Source organism: Camelus dromedarius, chromosome 19, assembly GCF_036321535.1.
Source record: "Camelus dromedarius isolate mCamDro1 chromosome 19, mCamDro1.pat, whole genome shotgun sequence".
NCBI classification, from domain to species: domain Eukaryota; kingdom Metazoa; phylum Chordata; class Mammalia; order Artiodactyla; family Camelidae; genus Camelus; species Camelus dromedarius.
Window position 1 is genome coordinate 19342856 of NC_087454.1, and position 18798 is coordinate 19361653.

General features: G+C 49.3%; 1 protein-coding gene across 2 annotated transcripts; it reads left to right on the forward strand.

Annotated features, from left to right (window-relative positions):
* The first annotated feature begins 68 nt into the window (after positions 1–68).
* LOC105087510 (class I histocompatibility antigen, Gogo-A*0101 alpha chain-like) lies at positions 69–3631 on the forward strand. Of its 2 annotated transcripts, XM_064476278.1 has the most exons (8): positions 69–225; positions 536–805; positions 1005–1280; positions 1895–2170; positions 2287–2400; positions 2821–2853; positions 2997–3044; positions 3209–3631. In XM_064476278.1, the coding sequence occupies exons 1-8, from the start codon at positions 162–164 to the stop codon at positions 3211–3213; spliced, it is 1086 nt and encodes a 361-aa protein (XP_064332348.1). In that variant the 5' UTR covers positions 69–161; the 3' UTR covers positions 3214–3631. The 2 variants fall into 2 exon arrangements, with proteins under 2 accessions (XP_064332348.1, XP_064332347.1); XM_064476277.1 differs by lacking the exon at positions 3209–3631 and having other exon boundaries at positions 2997–3133.
* The last annotated feature ends 15167 nt before the right edge of the window (positions 3632–18798 follow it).

The window sequence follows — 18798 nt, forward strand, 5'->3', positions numbered from 1 at the left end:
GGTCGCTCCTGCCTGGACACTTGTGACGCGATCGCAATTCTTAGTCCCATTGCGTGTCCTGTTTCTAGAGAAGCCAATCAGCGTCACCGTGATTCCCGGTTATAAAGTACACGCAGACTCGCCTCCACTCAGCTTCTCCTCAGACTCCGAGCAGGCGGGTCATGACGCCCCGAACCCTCCTCCTGCTGCTCTCGGGGGCCCTGGCCCTGACCGAGACCTGGGCGGGTGAGTGCGGGGTTGGGAGGGAACGGCCTCTGCGGGGGAGGAGCGAGGGGCACGCCCGGGGACAGGAGGGCAGGAACCCGGGTATGGTGCGACCTCGCCGCCCCCCGCCCAGACCCATCACCCCAGCCGGGTCCCGGGTCCTCGCTCCCTTGCTTCCCGCCCCCCTCTTCTCTCCCATCTGATCCCGACACTTCTCCACCCGCCGCCCCTTTTCCGTCTCAGACGCGCCCTCCTCCCCGCCCATCACCTCGGACCCGGGACCCAAGGGGTTGGGAGGGTCGGGCCGGGTCTCACCCATCCCCGCCCACAGGCTACCACTCCATGAGATATTTCGAAATTGGGGTGTCTCGGCCCGAACGCGGGGAGCCCTGGTACACGGAAGTCGGCTACGTGGACGACACGCAGTTCGTGCGGTTCGACAGCGACGCCCCGAATCCGAGGATGGAGCCGCGGGCGCGGTGGGTGGAGCAGGAGGGGCCGGAGTACTGGGAACGGAACACACGGAATGCCAAGGGCCACGCACAGACGTACCGAGTGGACCTGAACACCCTGCGCGGCTACTACAACCAGAGCGAGGCCGGTGAGCGACGCGAGCCCGGGTCCAGCTCACGACCCCCCTCCCCAGGGACGGGCCGGGGTCTCCGAGTCTCTGGGTCCGAGGGTCACCCCGACATTGTGGGACCCGCCCGGCCCTCGACCCGGGAAGAGCCGGCGGGAACTTTGACCCGGTTTCATTTTCAGTTTAGGTTTAATCACTGTGGGGGGCGGGGCGGGGTCAGGGTCTCACACGGTCCAGAGGATGTACGGCTGCGACGTGGGGCCGGACGGGCGCCTCCTCCGCGGGTACAGCCAGGATGCCTACGACGGCAAGGATTACATCGCCCTGAACGAGGACCTGCGCTCCTGGACCGCGGCGGACGCGGCGGCTCAGATCACCCAGCGCAAGTGGGAGGCGGCCGGTGATGCGGAGCAACTGAGGAACTACCTGGAGGGCACGTGTGTGGAGTGGCTCGGCAGACACCTGGAGAACGGGAAGGAGACGCTGCAGCGCGCAGGTACGAGGGGCCGCGGGGCCTCCACGGCCTCCCCTCGGGCTGCAGCTCGGATCCCACGAGGAGAGGAGGAGGGACCCCGCGGGAAACCGCCCCGGCTTCCTGCTGCAGAGGGAGGGGTCCGCCCAGGTCCCCACGTTCTGTACAGGAGAGTGACTTGCCAGGGGCCCGACTTCTCTAAAGCACAGTTAGGAAATCCAGGCTCTTTAGGATAAAGAGGGGGAGACCGTCCCTGAAATAACTGACCCGCGGTGCCCTTTGACCCCGGCCGCCATCTTGTGAACCAGGACCTTCTCTCTCAGGCCTGTTCTCAGCCCGAGGCCCTGTTTGGATCCTGACCCAGCTTTTGTGAGATATTCATCCTCCACCATTGTAAACAGGACTCTGCATTCACCCTCTTTCAGACCTGGAGCCTCCTGTCTTGTCTTTCATTCTGATTCTTAAACATTCCAAGGACTAGGAGATACTCCCAGACATCCAGGTGCAGGCTGGTGTCCCGGGTTTGTGCTTCTTTTCAAACCCATCATCCTGTCCAGTCTCAGGATGGTCACCTGATGCTGCGTCAGTGGCCCATGGAGGTAACCCAGAGTGAGAATTTTCTGATTCTTCTTCCTCAGACCCTCCAAGGACCCATGTGACCCATCACCCCACCTCTGACCATAAGGCCACCCTGAGGTGCTGGGCCCTGGGCTTCTACCCTGCGGAGATCTCACTGACCTGGCAGCGTGATGGGGAGGACCAGGCACAGGACATGGAGCTCGTGGAAACCAGGCCTGCGGGGGACGGGACCTTCCAGAAGTGGGCGGCCCTGGTGGTGCCTCCTGGAGAGGAGCAGAGATACACGTGCCACGTGCAGCACGAGGGGCTTGAGGAGCCCCTCACCCTGAGATGGGGTGAGGAGGGACACGGGGGTGGAGCTTCTTCTCAGGTAAACAGAAGCCCTTCTGAAGACCTTCAGCAAGGCCAGGACTCAAGCCTGAGGTCAGGGTCCCTTCCCTTCTCTTTGCAGAGCCATCTCCTCAGCCCACCATCCCCATCATGGTCATCATTGTTGGCCTGGTTCTCTTTGTGGTCACTGCAGCTGTGGTGGTGGGAGTTGTGATCTGGAGGAAGAGGCGTTCAGGTAGGGAAGGGAGGGGGAATTGGATGTTTCTTGTCTAACCTGGGGGGTGTCAAGCCCAGTAGAAGTTTGGCTGCCTCGTTACTGGGAGGTAATATTCACAGACACATGCTTGCCAGTCTGGAGCTGAGTGCTAACACTTTGTAAAGCACTTATGAAAATGAAAGATGAATTTTCAGCTTGTTAATTCCAGTTGGGGATCAGATTCCCAGCAGTCAAAGGTCAGATGGATAGACCCCCATTGAGGACAGACCTCAAGAAAGTAGTTGGTCCAGTCCCCAAACATCTCCTTCCTTCATGTTCCTTTTCCTGGCCTAGATTTTTGGTCACAGTTCTGGAAAGTTCTTTGTGGTCCAGGACAAGGGGGTCCTCTAACAACTCAGTCTTCTCCCTGGACTCTCACAAAATATTTTCTTCTGACAGGTGAAAAAGGAGGAAGCTACGCTCAGGCTGCAAGTAAGTATGGCGTGAGTGTGGTTCCTGAGACCCTTGTGATGGTGGAGTCAGGAGGCCATGGGGGGAGCTCACGCCCCTGAAAGTTCCTTCTCTAGTTTCTCTACTGTGGGTTCTGACCACGTCCTGGTTTTGTTCTCCCCCAGGCAGTGACAGTGCCCAGGGCTCAGATGTGTCTCTCACGGATCCCAGAGGTGAGACCCTGGAGGGCCTAGACTGGGAGAGGGGTTGGGGCAGAGGGGATGCCCTGGGTGTGGGGATTCTCTGAGTGGGACACTTTGAGCATGTGGGGGGCTGTTGAGAATGTCAGCACTTCCATGACTGACCTGAATTGGTTCATGATTCTTTTCTTTCACAGTGTGAGACAGCTGCCTTGTGAGGGACTGAGTGATGCAAGATGTGTTCACGTCCCACTTTGTGACTTCAGATCCCCTGACTCCTGTTTCTGCATCTGCACCTGAATGTGTCTGTGCTCCTATTAGCATAATGTGAGGAGGTGGGGAGACTGGCCCACCCCTGCCCCCCACACCCCTCCCCACCCTGACCTGTGTTCTCTTCCCTGGTTGACTTTTCTTTTCCAGCAGAAGCAGGGCTGGGCCGTCTCCATCCCTGTCTTAATTTTGTGTTGCACTGAGTAATAATGTCTTACTTTCCTAATGAAAATAAACCTATGTGAATTTTTTTCTTGTAATTGTTGCCATGAGCTGTTGATGAAATAATAAAGGTGAAGATTCCTAAAATTTGAGAGGAAATAAATGGAAGCACTGAGAACCTTCCAGAACCTGCGTGTTTGTTGTACTGAGCCTGTTGCAGGGCGGACAGAAGGCTGTGAGCAGGGAGTGTGGCAGAACTGTGCCCAGTCAGTGCTCAGTTCCTTGTGGGCTGTGAAGGGGTCACTACTGGGATGGGTCATCTTCTCTGTTCCTGTGTCCCTGTAACTTCAGTAGAACCTGGTCCCACCAAGACCTGTGATCACAGAGACTCAGAAGTCACCTGGGCCTTGTCCTGTCTGGAGGACATTGACAGCGAGGGCTTCCTGTGACCATGTCACCCTAGGCTCAGGAGAAAGTCCAGCCCTCAGCCCCTGTCTTTTTTTGTGTGTTTCATATTTTGCCCTTTTAGGATTTTTAAAATTATGATGTTCTCTTTCATGTGTAGAATTCTGGCCTAATTCTGCTCTGGGTGTCTCCCATCTCTGACATCAGGAGGAGTCATTTTTGCTTGTCATTGTCCCCACGATTCCAACGGAACCCTGCACACAGGATCGCAGTGGTGTCAAGAAGGAAATTCTCAACATTATGCAGCTCTGGCCTGATTCTTCTTTGCATCTTTCTCCCATCTTTTTTAAGGAACTAGATTCTAGAATTAGCAAAGAAGAGGGACCCAAAAGTTTCCCATCTTCATTTAATTCTTGCTGGATTTCTGTCTTCTCTGCAGCCGCTCCCTCTCTCTGCTCTTAGATCTAGTAATCCTAGTGCTGGCTCCACTCCGAACTGACAGTTTATACCACAGATGTAATGCAGATTCACAGCAGGTTGGAATAGGGAGACCCATAAGCATAGGATCTTTTTTTCTGAAGATACAAAGATCACTGTGTGTGCTGTGGAGACAGGTGGCTGTGGGGTGGGCAGGAGATCACCACTTGTGAGATGGAAAAATGGCATGGGGGATAAAAATGTTACAAAATTTATTGTGTGTATGATCACACCTCTCTGTGAATATGTTGTAATCAATTCTTTCCAATGGTTGAATGAGATGGCTCATTTATATCTCAAAGCTGTTCTAACAGAAAGTTCTGGCCACACATCAAATGAAGCAGAGATGCCAGAACCACCGTGCTGATTGACCAGAAACACGTGAAACAGCTCAGGGAAGTGGACGTGCTAGCACAGAATAAAACTGGAAAAACCCAGGTGTCTGCCTTCCAAGGGAAACTGTTTCTCAGGCAATAAGGACTGAGCAAGTGAGCAGAGCAGTGACCTCAGTGTGTCTGCCCTTTGCAGGCGGGGACTGACTCTAGGAGCTAATATTACAGCAGCAACAGGGATAATAAGGTCCCAGAAAGTCAGACAGGTGACAGCAAGACAGAAACAAGGACTAAATCCCTAAAACCAGCAATGTCACAATGGAAGCAGGAAAGTCTGACTGCAAGGACTTTATGGAAATGCTTCGTAGATTGTGGTGTTTCTAGGGGCAAGGTGGGTGGACAGCCAACAAGAGTTGCTTAGCATGATAATTAATAGATAGGAATAACTAAATTTTAGGCTGAGATGAGCTGCCTAAGAGAAAGTTACCATCCGTTATCCAGTTTCCAGACCTGAGCCAATTCTCAGACCCAGGACTCACTGGCTGAAGGGAGCCGAGGTCCCCTAAGCAAATACCCTGCAATACATGGCAACTGTGTGCGGTAGGAATTCCCCACGTCATTCCGTGTACGTACCAATGGCTATTTTTTAGATTTTCATTCATTGACAAAAGGGAAGATCTAGGTCCCTTTATGTCTGTTGGATAAAGTCCATTTTGACAATGATATCTGGGAACCACAGTACCAGCATGAACCCCCGTTAGAGGAGAAGCATTTGGGGAACAGGAGGACATAACTCAAGTCCTGTCTTAGGTCCACCCATACCTCAGTGGGTTCTCTGTCTCCACACATCCACTTGGTGGGAATCTCCCCAGTTTCCAAATATGTCTTTGGAGGAGACATATGCAGAGTTGGCCAGAATCCTCATGTTGGTTCTTTGACCTTTGGGATAAAAGCTTTTAGTGAGAAAAGCCAAGTAGAAGCCCCTGAAAAAGCCTCCCCAGCTCAGCCAAGACAGAACATTAAAGACAATCTTGTATCTTGGGGATAATGACAGAGGTAAACATCCTCCTCAGAGACTTAAAGGTTGGGGATCCCCCTCACACAAGCACTTGATTCATCCCTGAGGTTCTTGCAGAAACTGGAAGTGTCACAGCCAATGACAGTGAGACAGTGCTGACTCAGCACTGCTGCCTTTCTTTTCATTTCCTACCTTTGAGTTTCTATCTACACAATTCGCTCTTTTAATCCCAAATTACCTGGAAGCCTGGACAGGTTTTCGAGAACATAGTTTCGATCCAGATTGCTGTGGACTGAGCACCAAATCCTGTGAACTTGATCTCTTTATTTATTCCAGTCTCCTCACTCCTAGCCTCAGCCCCGTGAGAGGCCATGACGTCAGATGGTTTCCAAAGTCACCCTGTGGTTGGCAGACTCTAAGTTGGTCCCCAGTGTTCCCTCCTCTGGTATCACGCCCATGCGTAATATATGCTTTTGAAATTCAAACTGGACCTAATGACTTGTATGTAACAAATAGAACAGGGCAGGTGCTGGGCTGTGTATTTTGGAATCACTGGGGGAGGAGACACGAGAGACCTGGGGTCAGTTGACTCAGGCTAGCTGTCCAGGCCAGGCTAGGGCAGCAGACATTTCCCATGGAAACCAATGACAATGACCCTGCCTTCTTTTCCTACTTGAGGAATTTCTCCTGTAGATCTCAGCCCCCACACCCTCTGCCATCAGACAGGATGAGGAGGAAGAGACACCAGCAGTGATTCTCATCCCAGCTGGAATGTTGAGGGAACTGTCTGTAAAAAGGACAGGAAGCAAGTGAAGAAATGAAGGCTGCCAAACCTAACACCCGGTGACCCACACACTCCCCTAGGTCAGACCCCATGTAGAAACATGAGGAGGGTAACAGTCTCCAATCTCCCTGTGCTGCCCCCTGGGGCCCAGCTCTCTCTTCTCCAACTACAATAATGTCCCAGGAACCCACAGGGGTGACACTGTGAATAAATCTCTGCTCATCTCCAGAAGAGACCACCATGGCCACACACCTGTGGGAAGTCGTGTTCTCTCCATATGGATTAACTCAGTGTGTGCCCCAGAAACGCAAATAGCAGTGGTCTAACAGGATGGAAGCTTGTCTGTGTCTCCGTGACAGGTAGGCAGGCAGTTCCAGGGCTGCTCGGGTGACTCTGCACCACGAGGCTGTCCAGGCATCCAGGTCCCTTGACCTGCCTTCTCTACTGTCCCTGGCCTCCTGCCCTTGTTGGCATGACCCAAGGTAGCTAAGACCATGTTAAAAGAACAACCAGAGAAAGCAAAGGCAGTGAAAACTTCTTTCCCTTAAGATCAAAATTTAAAATTACACATCTGGGTCATCATATTGTCCAGAACTTAATATTGGAACTGGGGTCTTTATTACCTGGTTTATTATTTAAGCTGTTGTTATTTCTCTTGCCTGGGATCAGTCACTCCTTCTGTTCCCTTAAGATCATTATTACTGAGACCAGTTCAAGGGCAAGCATGTGACCAGGCTTAGATCACAGAATGGCTTAGTCCTCAAATGCCTCTCTTAAGTCAAAAAGCTGTACCTTCCTCATTTCCTCTGGAGACCCTGTACCCTGTCTGCTTACAACACCAACAAAGAATCACCTGAACGGAATCTGTGGGATCCTTTATGAAAGCAAGCTGGAAGGAAGAGTGGGAGCCCAGGATCTGCTGGCAGGATGACAAGGAGAGAAATATATGGTCAAATTTAGTGATAGATCTTTCCTAATATGTAGGAGACCTGAAAATCAGAGGGAAATATTCAGAGAGGACCGTCTCTCAGGTTCACACAGAACGGGAGAGTAACCTTCCAAAGGAAACTTTGGTGCTTGTATCCAGGATGGAGCTTTGTGAACACAGCTCAGTCCTGCAGGTCATCTTGTCCAACGTGGACCCGCAGTGACAGTGAGTGTTCAGTGAAGTGCGGCCCGTGTATGAACACGTCCAGGGCAGAGGCCTCGCTGCCTGGTGTTACTGCTGTCTCTGACCTGGGACGTCCCTGTGCAGACAGACTCTGAGGTGGCACCCAACGATCCCTGTCCCCTGGGAGTCACACTTTGTGGAATCTCCCCCTCAGGAGTGTGGGTGGGACCTGGGACTTGCATCTAACCAACAGAATGTGACAATGGGGATGTCACCCCTGTGATCAGACCCTAGGAGAGTGTGACCCCATCCTGCTAGCTGACCGCTACTGTCCGCACTGCTCCCAAGCTCTGGCGCAGCCAGCCGCTGCGCTGGAAAGGCCCACGTGGTGAGGAGCTGAGGTAGCGCCCGACCCACAGCCAGCAAGAGACAGAGGCCACCAGTCTGACAGCCCACAGGGAGCCGCTCAGGCCTCTTCCCCAAGGCAGCCCTTCCCTTTCTTGAGGACACACCCCCCGCTTTCCCTTTACCAGCACACATGTCAGGCTCTCTCTCTGTCTGAGTTGTTCTCCTCTCCCTCCATCCAGGAGCCCAGCAGGGAGCGGCAGGCAGGGAGGGAGGACATGCTGGGAGCAGGGCTGTGGTGTCACCTTGGACCAGATGGTACCAGGGAGTCAGTGGAAAGGAGAGCAGTCAGGGCAGCAGGGATGGGAAGGAGAGGAGTGACCACCCCTGTGACTCTCAGGGGCACTAGGGGCTGTGCTTTCGGGCTGTGAGATAACACAGTGAGGAGTAAACTCTGCCTGATCCCTGCTGGTCTCTCCTTCAGCATCTGGATCGTCCAGCTCACAGCCTGGATCCAAACACCGCTGATGCCCCACAGCCCAGATCCAAACACCGCTGATGCCCCACAGCCCGGTGTGACCCTCCCTTCCCACCACCTCCAGCAAACACACACCATCAGCCAATGAACAACCAACTCTTCTGTCACCTCAACCCCATGGGCTCACCTGTAGGGGGTGTGAGAAACACAGCAGACTCCAGGCCAGCCTCAGAGCCTGGAGGGGAAGGGAGTCTGTCAGAGCCCCCAAAGGAGGTGACCCTCAGTGAGGCAGGTGAATAGTGCAGAGAGTCAGCGTAACAGAGCGGGGACACACTTGGGCTCAGTGTTCAGACTATTTCCTTAGAGTCATGGCTCAGCCAACTGAGAGTCAGTCAGCCTCTCAGAGGCCTTAGTTTCCTGTCTGTAAAATGGGGTTGATAGCTGTCCCTATCTCAGAGGGCTCTTATGAGGTTTAAATGATTTAATTCATGTTAATTCCTTAAAACAGTATCTGATCCTTTTATTAATGAAGAATCCTGGAAAAAAAGAAAGTCCATGGATTTAGCTCCTGATACATTTTTCCAAGATGATAAGGACCCATTTCCTCAACACACATCACCTGAGCCTCTTCTTAGATGCAGAGAGAGAGCTGCTTGGACTTTTCTGTCCCCTGTGGTGGGAGGGGCAACACAGGGAGGCCAGGGTGGTCCTAAGGATGAGGAAGTGTCAGTGCAACGCACACTCACACACCACGAACATGGACATACACATATAAAGAGCCACACATGCTTATATACATACACACATATACACCAACCTCCACACTCAAGTTCCACATACATTTCTATACCCACGTTAACCCACACAGACAGACACACATGTACATTATCCTCTCCCTCCACTTTTGCCAATTCAGTTCAGGGCCCAGCTTACTCCTACTTCATCTTTATAAAAAATTTAGGATCCTGCTGGAGGCGAACCTGAGAATTTTTGTCCCACTAGAAAGAGACCCATTCCCCAGGCATCGGGTATTTTCTAGGCCTCACGTGGCCCTGCTCCTGGAATGCTCAGAGAGTGTCCGGGGACCTGACCTCAGATCAGGGTCCTGTGTCCAGAGGCAGCCACGTGCCCTGGCCTGACCTGGATTTGGGCTCTGGAAGGTCAACAGGTCTCCAGGCTCCCAGCACACCTGCAGCTTCCCCACTGGCCCTCCCACCAGGCAGGGTCCCCCCAGGATTTGCTGCACAGCAGGGGTCTGCACACTGGCTGCAGGAGTCACAGGGACAGGAGTTGCAATTCCACCCCTTGGGGTAAGAGACCCTTAGGTCAGAACAATAAATCCAAGGTTCTCTTCTTCATCTGGTTTCTGTTGTTCTAGGTCACATTTCTTGCGAGCAAAGTTCCAATAATCTAAACTCCTGCAAACAAAACCCCACTGATGACAGCTCCAAGGAGAACCTGGCCTGCAAATGTGCCCTTGATGGGGATATTGGGCTGGGAGGATCAGTATAAGGAGGAAAGGAGAGTGAGGGGCTCTGGCCTCACATCTGAACATGATCCCGCTAAAGTCTCTAGTGGGCTGGTACTTCCCTGAGAAGAAGCTCCACCCCCATCTCCCTCCTCACCCCATCTCAGGGTGAGGGGCTCCTGAAGCCCCTCGTGCTGCACGTGGCACGTGGATCTCTGCTCCTCTCCAGGAGGCACCACCAGGGCTGCCCACTTCTGGAAGATCCAGTCCCATGTAGGCCTGGTCTCCACGAGCTCCATGTCCTGGGCCTGGTCCTCCCCATCACGCTGCCAGGTCAGTGAGATCTCCGCAGGGTAGAAGCCCAGGGCCCAGCACCTCAGGGTAACAGCCCTATTAGGCTGGGATGTGAGTCAGGCGGGTCCGGAGGCTGCGTGGTAGACAAAGCAGGGGGGACTCAGGGAAGGGCCTGTTCAGCCGCATCAACTCCAGAGACAAAGATGCGATATCTCTTGAAGTTTTGGCTACAAAGCAGCGCGAGGCAGTGCGGGTCCTCCCGGCATGGGGGGAAGGGAACCAGCACTAAGCTAAGCCAAGATGAGGACGTTGAAGTCTGTTCAACATTCTTCTCCAGGATAGGAGCCTCTTCCAAGATTCCTCCCTGTTATCAAGCCCATTAGTCCATGTTTCTAGATAAAATTTTTTAGACACTCCCAGCTGCCTGGTTTCTAGTGAGAAGTGGCCTGTGATGTGAATATAAACCTCTGAGAGCCTGGGAACTAACCCTGTGCTCTCCTGGCAGTGGTTTCACCCCAGAGGGGCACACGAAGAGTGGGTGAGGTGGCTCCACCCAGGAGACTGAGATGGATGAGGTGTCCTCACCCCCTGGCCCCATCCATCCCACAGGGCATGTCCGAGTCCCCTTGACTTGATGGGCTCTGGGGAGCCCCCAGCACTGTGGAGAGAGAACTGGCCAAGGCTGGGTGCTGGGGGAGGACTGGGTGGGCCATGGGAGGTCATTCCCAGTGTGGTTCACACTCTCCCCTCCGTGCTCCAAGTCTCTCCGCAGCCACACGACGCACTCCTCAAATACATTTTCTCTATGAAGATCCCCCTGGCCTCCCATTTTTGTGCGGCGGCCATGAAGGAGACTGCGGGGTGCTGCCGAGAGTCCGTATCCAGGCTCAGGGAGTCGTCACCATCACAGCCAGTGCCCCGTGCTCCTGCCGTCCTCCCAGAACCCACAGTCATAGGTGAACAGGCCCAGGCAGTGTCAGTCAGGCAGGCGGGCCTCCGAGGCCTCTCCATCCATGGTCCCTGCCCCTCCCCACTCCTATTCTCTTGGCTTCTACTTAGGGGACGTTCACATTCTAGACTGTGACACTGTGACACAGTAAGAAGGATATGTTTGGGTGTTCATCCAGGGTCCCCAGCACAGAGCTCTTACAGCCTTTGTAACCTCCTAAACCTTGAGCACAGCAGAGCATCTCTTATTATAATACGTGGTTTTTGTTCCCAGTTCCTGAAACAGCTCCAGAGCAGTAAGGAGACAGAAGCGTCTCTTTATAGCATGCAGTCTGTTGTCCTAATTCCTGGAACCGGTCTGAGTGTAAAGAAGAATGCACCTGTCCTTCATCACAAGCCCCTCACAACCCCACCTGAGTTTATGTCAACAAACTGATAACCACAGGATGGGGGCTGGTTGCCCAGGGAAACAACTTTGGGATTGGAAGGTTGGAACTTTCATCCTCATCACCAACTCCCGGAAGGAGGAATTGCTGGGACTGAGCTCAGTCACAGTGGCCAATGGTTTAATCAACCAGGTCTATGTAGTGAAGCCTCCTCAAAACACTCTAAGAGAACATTTTCAGAGAGCTTCAGGAACGAGGGGGTATATCGAGGTGCTAGGAGGGTGACATGCCTGCAGCTGGGACAGAAGCTCTACACCCTCCAATCCATGCATCCTGCCCCTGGCACTTCCTGAGTTGTATCTTTCTGTAATAAACCAATAATCTAGTCAGGAAACACTTTGTTCTTCTGTGAACCATCCTAGCAAATTGTCAAACCAGAGCAGGAGGCCATGGGAACCCCTGATTTATACCCAGTTGGTCAGAAGCCCAGGTGACAACATGGAGTTGTCACCTGAAGTGGGGCCAGTCTTGGGGGACCGAGCCCTTCATGGCTGGGGTCTGCGCAAACTCAGGCAGGCAGTGTCAGAATCACTTGGCGTGAAAAGCACATATATTTGGTTTCCCTCTTTAAGATAAACTGACGTGGTTCCCTGACCCTGATCTCCTTTACTTGCCGTCAGCTCTGCACTGGGGAGTGGGCTACACTCCATTCCAGGATGTATTGAAAAAGCATTGGATGGGGACTTACAGATTTGGGATTTGCCGTGAACTGTGTCATTTAAGAAAGTTATTTAACTCCTGTGGTTCTCTGTATCTTCTGTAAATGGAGAGCTAGATGATGACCCCACAGGTCTCTTCTCTGCCAATGTCTCAGATTCTGACTACAACTTCCTGAGAACAGAGTCACAGGGCACAGAATGAACATAAGAGTGGGCACCATGCTCAATCCTTGAGGTGCTGGAGTTGCAAACAACTCAACACTAACAAGCACCGAACTTCTGCTGAGAAAGCTGCTGAATGAATTTCAGAATCAAATACAAATAATTCTGGAACTGCCCCAGCCTGGTTCACCACACCCGCCAGGGGGCGCCCACAGTCCCCCGCTCAAGCTCTTAGTCCAACCCTTACGCACTTTAACAGCATCAGTGTGCCACTCCCTCCTCTTACACCGTGAGCCCTTAGAAGGCAGGACTACGTGGGTGCCTGGAATGTGACCATCTGGTAAACCTTTGTTGAATTCATGCTCCTAAAATGTTCAACTGATAAAACGTGAACAGTCTCGTTATTTACCCTGAGTTGTACTTCTCACTGGTTGATGCCTTGACTGAACACTCAAAGCCTTTCACAAACTTTCAGTAATGCTAAACACTCAAGAGACATTAACTAGAAATTATTAAATGACAACATATCTTCTGAACTCACGGTGTCCAATTTCCCCCACCCTGGCGCACACTAACTCCTGACTCCTTGAAACAGTTTTTCCTCTTTGTCCTTCATCAGCACGAATCTTATGCATTAATCACACAGTCATACACAAATCATTCAAAATCCACCTCATTCACTAAACTCTCCCAACCACCGCGGTGTCACGCCTGTGAACTTGAGTAAACGATTTCTCTGCTTCTCCGCCTAAAGATAGTTCTGATCTATGACATCACTGCATGTACATCAAAGTGTCAATGAGGCGTCCCCAGAAGTATGGGTGCCGCCCCATATTAATAGCAAGCTTTTTCAGGACAAGCACTAGGTTACAACGGTCTGTTTTCCCACGTCCAGAGCCCCCTAATTATATGCTAGGCATGTATCCGTGATCTAATGAAATTGCTGGGTTAATGATTAATTAATTAATGGCTCACAGAACCCCACTTTCACTCTCAAGTGATGACTTGTGCACATACACCTGCCACCCCTGTCCTACTGGAACACTTGTCCAAAGGACCTCCTGCATCTGAAACCTGGGGTGAGGTGATGAGCACTGCTTCCCCTGTTCTCCCAGGCACCCACCTGCTTTCTGCACCAGGTGATGTTTGTTCAGACCACGCTCCATGGTTTGGTTGTAATATTGTTGCACTTTTTCAGATTTATTGGAAAATCTTCATCTGACTCGTGAAGATTCTGCTCTTTTCATCACAGTAACTTGGCTCCTGCATCAACCACTGAACTCAAGGCTTTGCCTTCACCTCCTCACTGTCATGGGGATGAAGAGTTGTCATCCGTGAATCAAAAGCACTAAGTCAGGGACTCCTGGAGCTGGTCAGACACAGCCACACAGAAATGCTGCAGAGAGTGTGACCTGGGGTTACCATCAGTGGATTCAAAGTAAGCTCCGCTATTCATTGAGTGAGACCCCTTCCCAATGTGTGAGAAATGAGTGTATGTCCTGCGTGTGTGTGTGTGTGTGTGTGTGTGTATGTGTGTGTGTGTGTAATAGGAGAGACAGGGCACAAACACACAATGATAGGAAAACAAGTGTACCACAACCTCACAAGTGAATTCAAATCCCACACTGAATAGGCACTGAGAGTATTTGGAGAAAAACAGTGGAAATGTTAGTTTGACACCTCCATAAGAAAATGTTCCAGAAGGAAGTCGTTCTTGAGCAGGGCTTGAAGAAGCAGAGGATGAGGAGTAGAGGAGTTTGGGAAACGTTCTCATGGCGGAGACGGAGGTGTCATTTGCCTGAAAGTAGGACTCTCCCCAGGTCTCCTGCCTCTCACCCCCAGTGGTTCCCTCACTCTCCCCACAAAGTCCCCTCCCCCAGATCACCTCTGTTGTCTTTGTGGAAAGCCCCCTGGCCTCACAATCAGTGAGTTCCATCCGTGCCACACCCTCCGCTTCCTGGGGAGGTCACCTCCCTCTGTGGCTTCAGCTTCAGTATCTCCAGAACAAAGCCACTAGGCTAGAAGGCTCAGGGCCTCCAGGTCCTACTATTTTGTAATTCTAGGGCTTCTGATGTCAGCTGGTGGGTCTACGTGCTGAGTGTGGAGGTGGAGCAGGTGGAGGGAGGGAGCCCCCGGATAGAAGGCACAGCCTGCAGCTGTCCTCGTCCCGGCCACCCTGGTCTCAAATCTGTCCTTTCCGTGCTAGGACTTTTGATCCCTTGTTCTTCCTTCATCTAGCACATTCCACCCCAGCAACCTGCCCTAACCTCTGGTCTTACCCCCTTCATCTCTGCTGAAACGCTACTTCCTCAGGGATGGTTCACCTCACCCCCAACATCTACCCCCCCCCCCCCGCAAGGAGAGTTTCTTCTGCTCACGTGCTTTCCTGGCCAGTGGGTGTCACGTGATTGCACAGCCACCACCTGCCTTAGAAATTCCTTGAAAACTGCAAGGGTTTAGCTCTTGTTGTTAGTGCCTGTAACAGTCCTGTATTAGACACTGTGCGTCAGAGAAGCAGAGCCCCAAGACACGCGTACATATATAGATAAAAATACATTTAAAACTTGGCTCACGCGACTGTGGGGCTGCAATTCCAAAATGTGCCAGCTGGGCAGGCAAGCCGGAGACCAGGGCAGGGCTGATGTCGCAGACTGAGTCCAAAGGCAGTCTGGGCCACAGCATGCCTGGACTGTACCTTCGTCACTCTGAGAGTTAGGAAAATCATCAGTTTATCATTACCCTGTATTGTACAACTTCTGAAAAACATGTTTGTTTGTCTTTTCATTTTTCTTATTGTTCGTGTCCTGAAGATTTTTGGAAATAATAGTTGTGCCATGTTTTGAAACCTATAAATTCAAGAACTTCTAATAGTAAACAGTGAGAATGAAGGACAAAGGAAGTTTGGAAACTTCTTAACATTCAGAAATTAATGAACACAATTTAAACTCATGGATAATCCTGGCTTAAAGAAGAAATCAGAAGAGAAATTAGAAATCTTTTTAACTCAATGAAAATGAAATAAAAATTTGTGGGATGCTTCAAAAGCAGTATTAGAGGGAGATTTATCACTTTAAACGAATAATAAGAGACTCTTACAAACAATTTAAGCAAATAAATTAGATAATGAGTATGAAAATGAACCATTTCTTTAAAGACATCATATACTGAACTGAATTAAGAACAAATAGGAAAACTAATTAATCTACTATGAATTAAAGAAATTAAATACATAATTTTTTTTAATTCCACAAAGAAAATTCCAGGCTCTGATGGAGCTGGCGAATTCTATCCAACATTGAAGTATGAACACCAGTCCTATACAAACTCTTGGAGAAAATGCAGGAGGAAGAAACGCTTTCCAAATTGTTTTATGAGGTTAGTAATACCCTGATACCAAAACCAGATAAAGACGTCAAAAAAAAGTAACTTCAAATCAATGTCGCTAGTGAATCCTTAAGGAACATCAGCAAGTGGAAGCCAACATGTTAGGAGCAAGAATGATTTATCTCAGGAGGCACCTTTGGATGAATATATAGAAATCAATGTAATGTATCATATTAATGTATCAAATCTCTCAGCACACTGGGAGTAAAAGCCTACTTGTTTAATTTGATGAATGACATTTATGGAAAAGCTAGAATTGACATCATACTTTATGGTGAAAGACTGGATACTTTCTACTTAATGTAAGGAAAAAGGTAAAGATGCCAACAATTACCATTTCTACTAAACATCTAGTATGTTTCTATTGTACTAGAGATCCTAGCCAGAGCATTGATCAAGGAAAAGCAATAAAAGAGACATAAATATAAAAAGAATTTGTTTGCAGATGACATGATTGTGTGCATAGAAATTTCCCCCAAAAAGCTTCTAAAATTAGCAGGTAAATAAAAGGAGACTGCAGGCTACAAGGTCAATTGAGTTGCTATGTACCAGTAATGTAACATTAAGAAAATGAATAATTTAAAATTCCATTCATAATAGCATCAAAATAAAATACTTAGGCATCATTTTAAAGAGAGCGTGCCAGATTTGAACCCTGAAGTCTACGTAGTGCGCCTGAGACAAAGTAAAGAAAAACTAAACAAATGGGGATAAACTCTGTTCACTGATTGGCACAGTCAAAATTGTTAAGGCCCCAGTTCTCCCAAAATCAATCTATACATTGAAAGCAATTCAATTCGGAATCCTAAATGCTAACTCTGACAGTATCTTTTAAGAAACTTAGCCGCTGATTCTACGATTTATATGCAAGTACAAAAACTTCAAATAGTCAAAATAATGACTAAAAAGGGAGCTCGGGCCTCCTGCCATCATCCCTGTGGCCACACGAGGGCGCCACGACTCTGCTCTCTCCTATTCAGCACACTCCTGGAAGCAGAGGGGCTGTGGTCTGAGTCAGAGATGGGACATGAAGATGTTTTCTGAGTAGTTCTGGGTTCGGGCTGGGGGTGGAGCAGGGAGTGGAGGAGAGGAGAGCCCCGGAACCCTGCCCTGAGTCTAAGGTTCCCATCTTTTCTCCTCAATACCCCTTTCACAACCTCACTGATGAAAACAACCTGAAAAACTCAATAGTTGATCAGTTCTTCCACTGCCTCTTCACTTCTGGGAAATATAAAAATTTTTTGATTTTTAGTATAGTTTGAGGTTTACAAAAAAGTAACAAAATTAGTACTGAGTTACTGTATATCCCACACTCAGTTTCCCTGTGGGAACATCTTATACCACTCATACATTTGTCACAGCTAATGAAGCAATATTGATACATTATTACTAAATTCTAAAATTTATCAAGATTTCATTAATTTTCCTTTTTTCTGATCCAGGATCCTATCAAAATCACACTGCACTGAGTCCCAATCCTGTCTCCTTCAGACTTCTCGGGCTGTGGCAGGCTTCCCCCGGTTTTGATGACCTTGACGTTTGGGGAGCACTGCTCAGGGATGTTGTAGGCTGTCTCTCATTTGACTTCATTGACTGGGGCAAAGGGTTTGGGGGACAAAGACCACAGAGATGAAGTGACATTTTCCACACATCGAGGCTGTGTACTCTCCACTTGATTATCACTAACAAGTTCACCTCGTCACCTGGCTACGGTACATTTCCCGGTTTCTCCTTCTGAATTTTTACTTTTCCTTCCCCACTTTTCACACTGTAGTCTTTAGAAGAAAGCCACTAAGTGCAGCCCACACTTGAGCGGTGCTCTGCTATAAACACTGCTGTGCAGGGTTTTGTGCAAATATATGTTTTCAAATGAGTTGAAACAGTACTGGAGTGATCAGCAAGTTGGACGGTGAATCTGTGCCTAGGTTTATAAGAAACTGCTGCCCGTCCCTGCAGTGGCTACGCTGCTTCGTGTTCCTGCAGCAGTGCCGGGGGCTTCTGCGGCTCCACGTCCTGCTCAGCGCTTGGCATCTCCTGTTCCTGGATTCCAGCTGTTCTCATAGGTGTGATGGTGCATCACTGTTGTTTTTATTTACATATCCTGACAACATGATGTGGACCATCATTTCATACCCATTTCCACTGATAAATCTTCTATGATGAAATGTTTATCAGACTTTTCTCCACTTTTAGATTGTTGTTTGCTTTCATATTGCTGAGTTTAAGAGTGCTATGTATGTTCTAAAACAGGTCTTGTATCAGATATGTGAATTTGCAAATAATTTCTCTCTGTCCATGTCCAGAGCTTTTACTCAGATAACAGTATACAGTAACGCGTAAATATATTTTTCTGGGAAGAAAAATGAGAAATTACTAACTGCAATGGTTTCTGAGTAGAGGACTTGAGTGACCGGGGGATAAGGGAAACAATATGACTTACTTACTTTTGTATACTCTTGAGTATCTTTTGAATTCTCTTTTGTGCTCATAAATAATGTTTTCAAAAAGCAAATGACATTAAAATCCCTTACACTTGTGAAACACTTGACATTCGTCTTCAGCTCATGTGTCAGGATGCACATTCTGATCCTCTACTCCAGACCCATCACCTTTTGACTAAGCTCTTCTGCCACAGAAATTCCATTGCTGGAAAAGACTGGTTGGATTGTATGGACAAATCTGTCCATGGATATAGCTAAAAGTGCCACATGAAATACAAAAAAAATTTGCTAGAAGTACCAAAGAGTTTATAATATACTAATAAATGACCACATCCCAAAAAAGGGAGAGATCCTGCTTAGCTCCAGCTCTGCACCCCCTGCTCTTGCTCTTGTCTTTTTCTCTCCATCTGCCTTCCCTTTTAAAAATTTAACAAAGTTTTTAAATCCTGATTATGATGTATATATGGAATGTATAATATATAATATAATGTATATGCACTGTAAAACAGAGTATAAATGTTAAAATGATCAATGACAAAGAAAAATGAACTATAATTCTCATGCCAGCGATAACTGCATTTTCCTTCAGTTTACTACACATCC

What these genes read in the sequence shown, in the direction of transcription:
- LOC105087510 (XM_064476277.1), top strand. Translation starts at nt 162, where the DNA reads ATGACGCCCCGAACCCTCCTCCTGCTGCTCTCGGGGGCCCTGGCCCTG. An exon ending in CTACAACCAGAGCGAGGCCG is followed by an intron (nt 806 to 1,004) that starts GTGAGCGACGCG and finishes GGGCGGGGTCAG; the next exon opens with GGTCTCACACGGTCCAGAGG. An exon ending in AAGCTACGCTCAGGCTGCAA is followed by an intron (nt 2,854 to 2,996) that starts GTAAGTATGGCG and finishes GTTCTCCCCCAG; the next exon opens with GCAGTGACAGTGCCCAGGGC.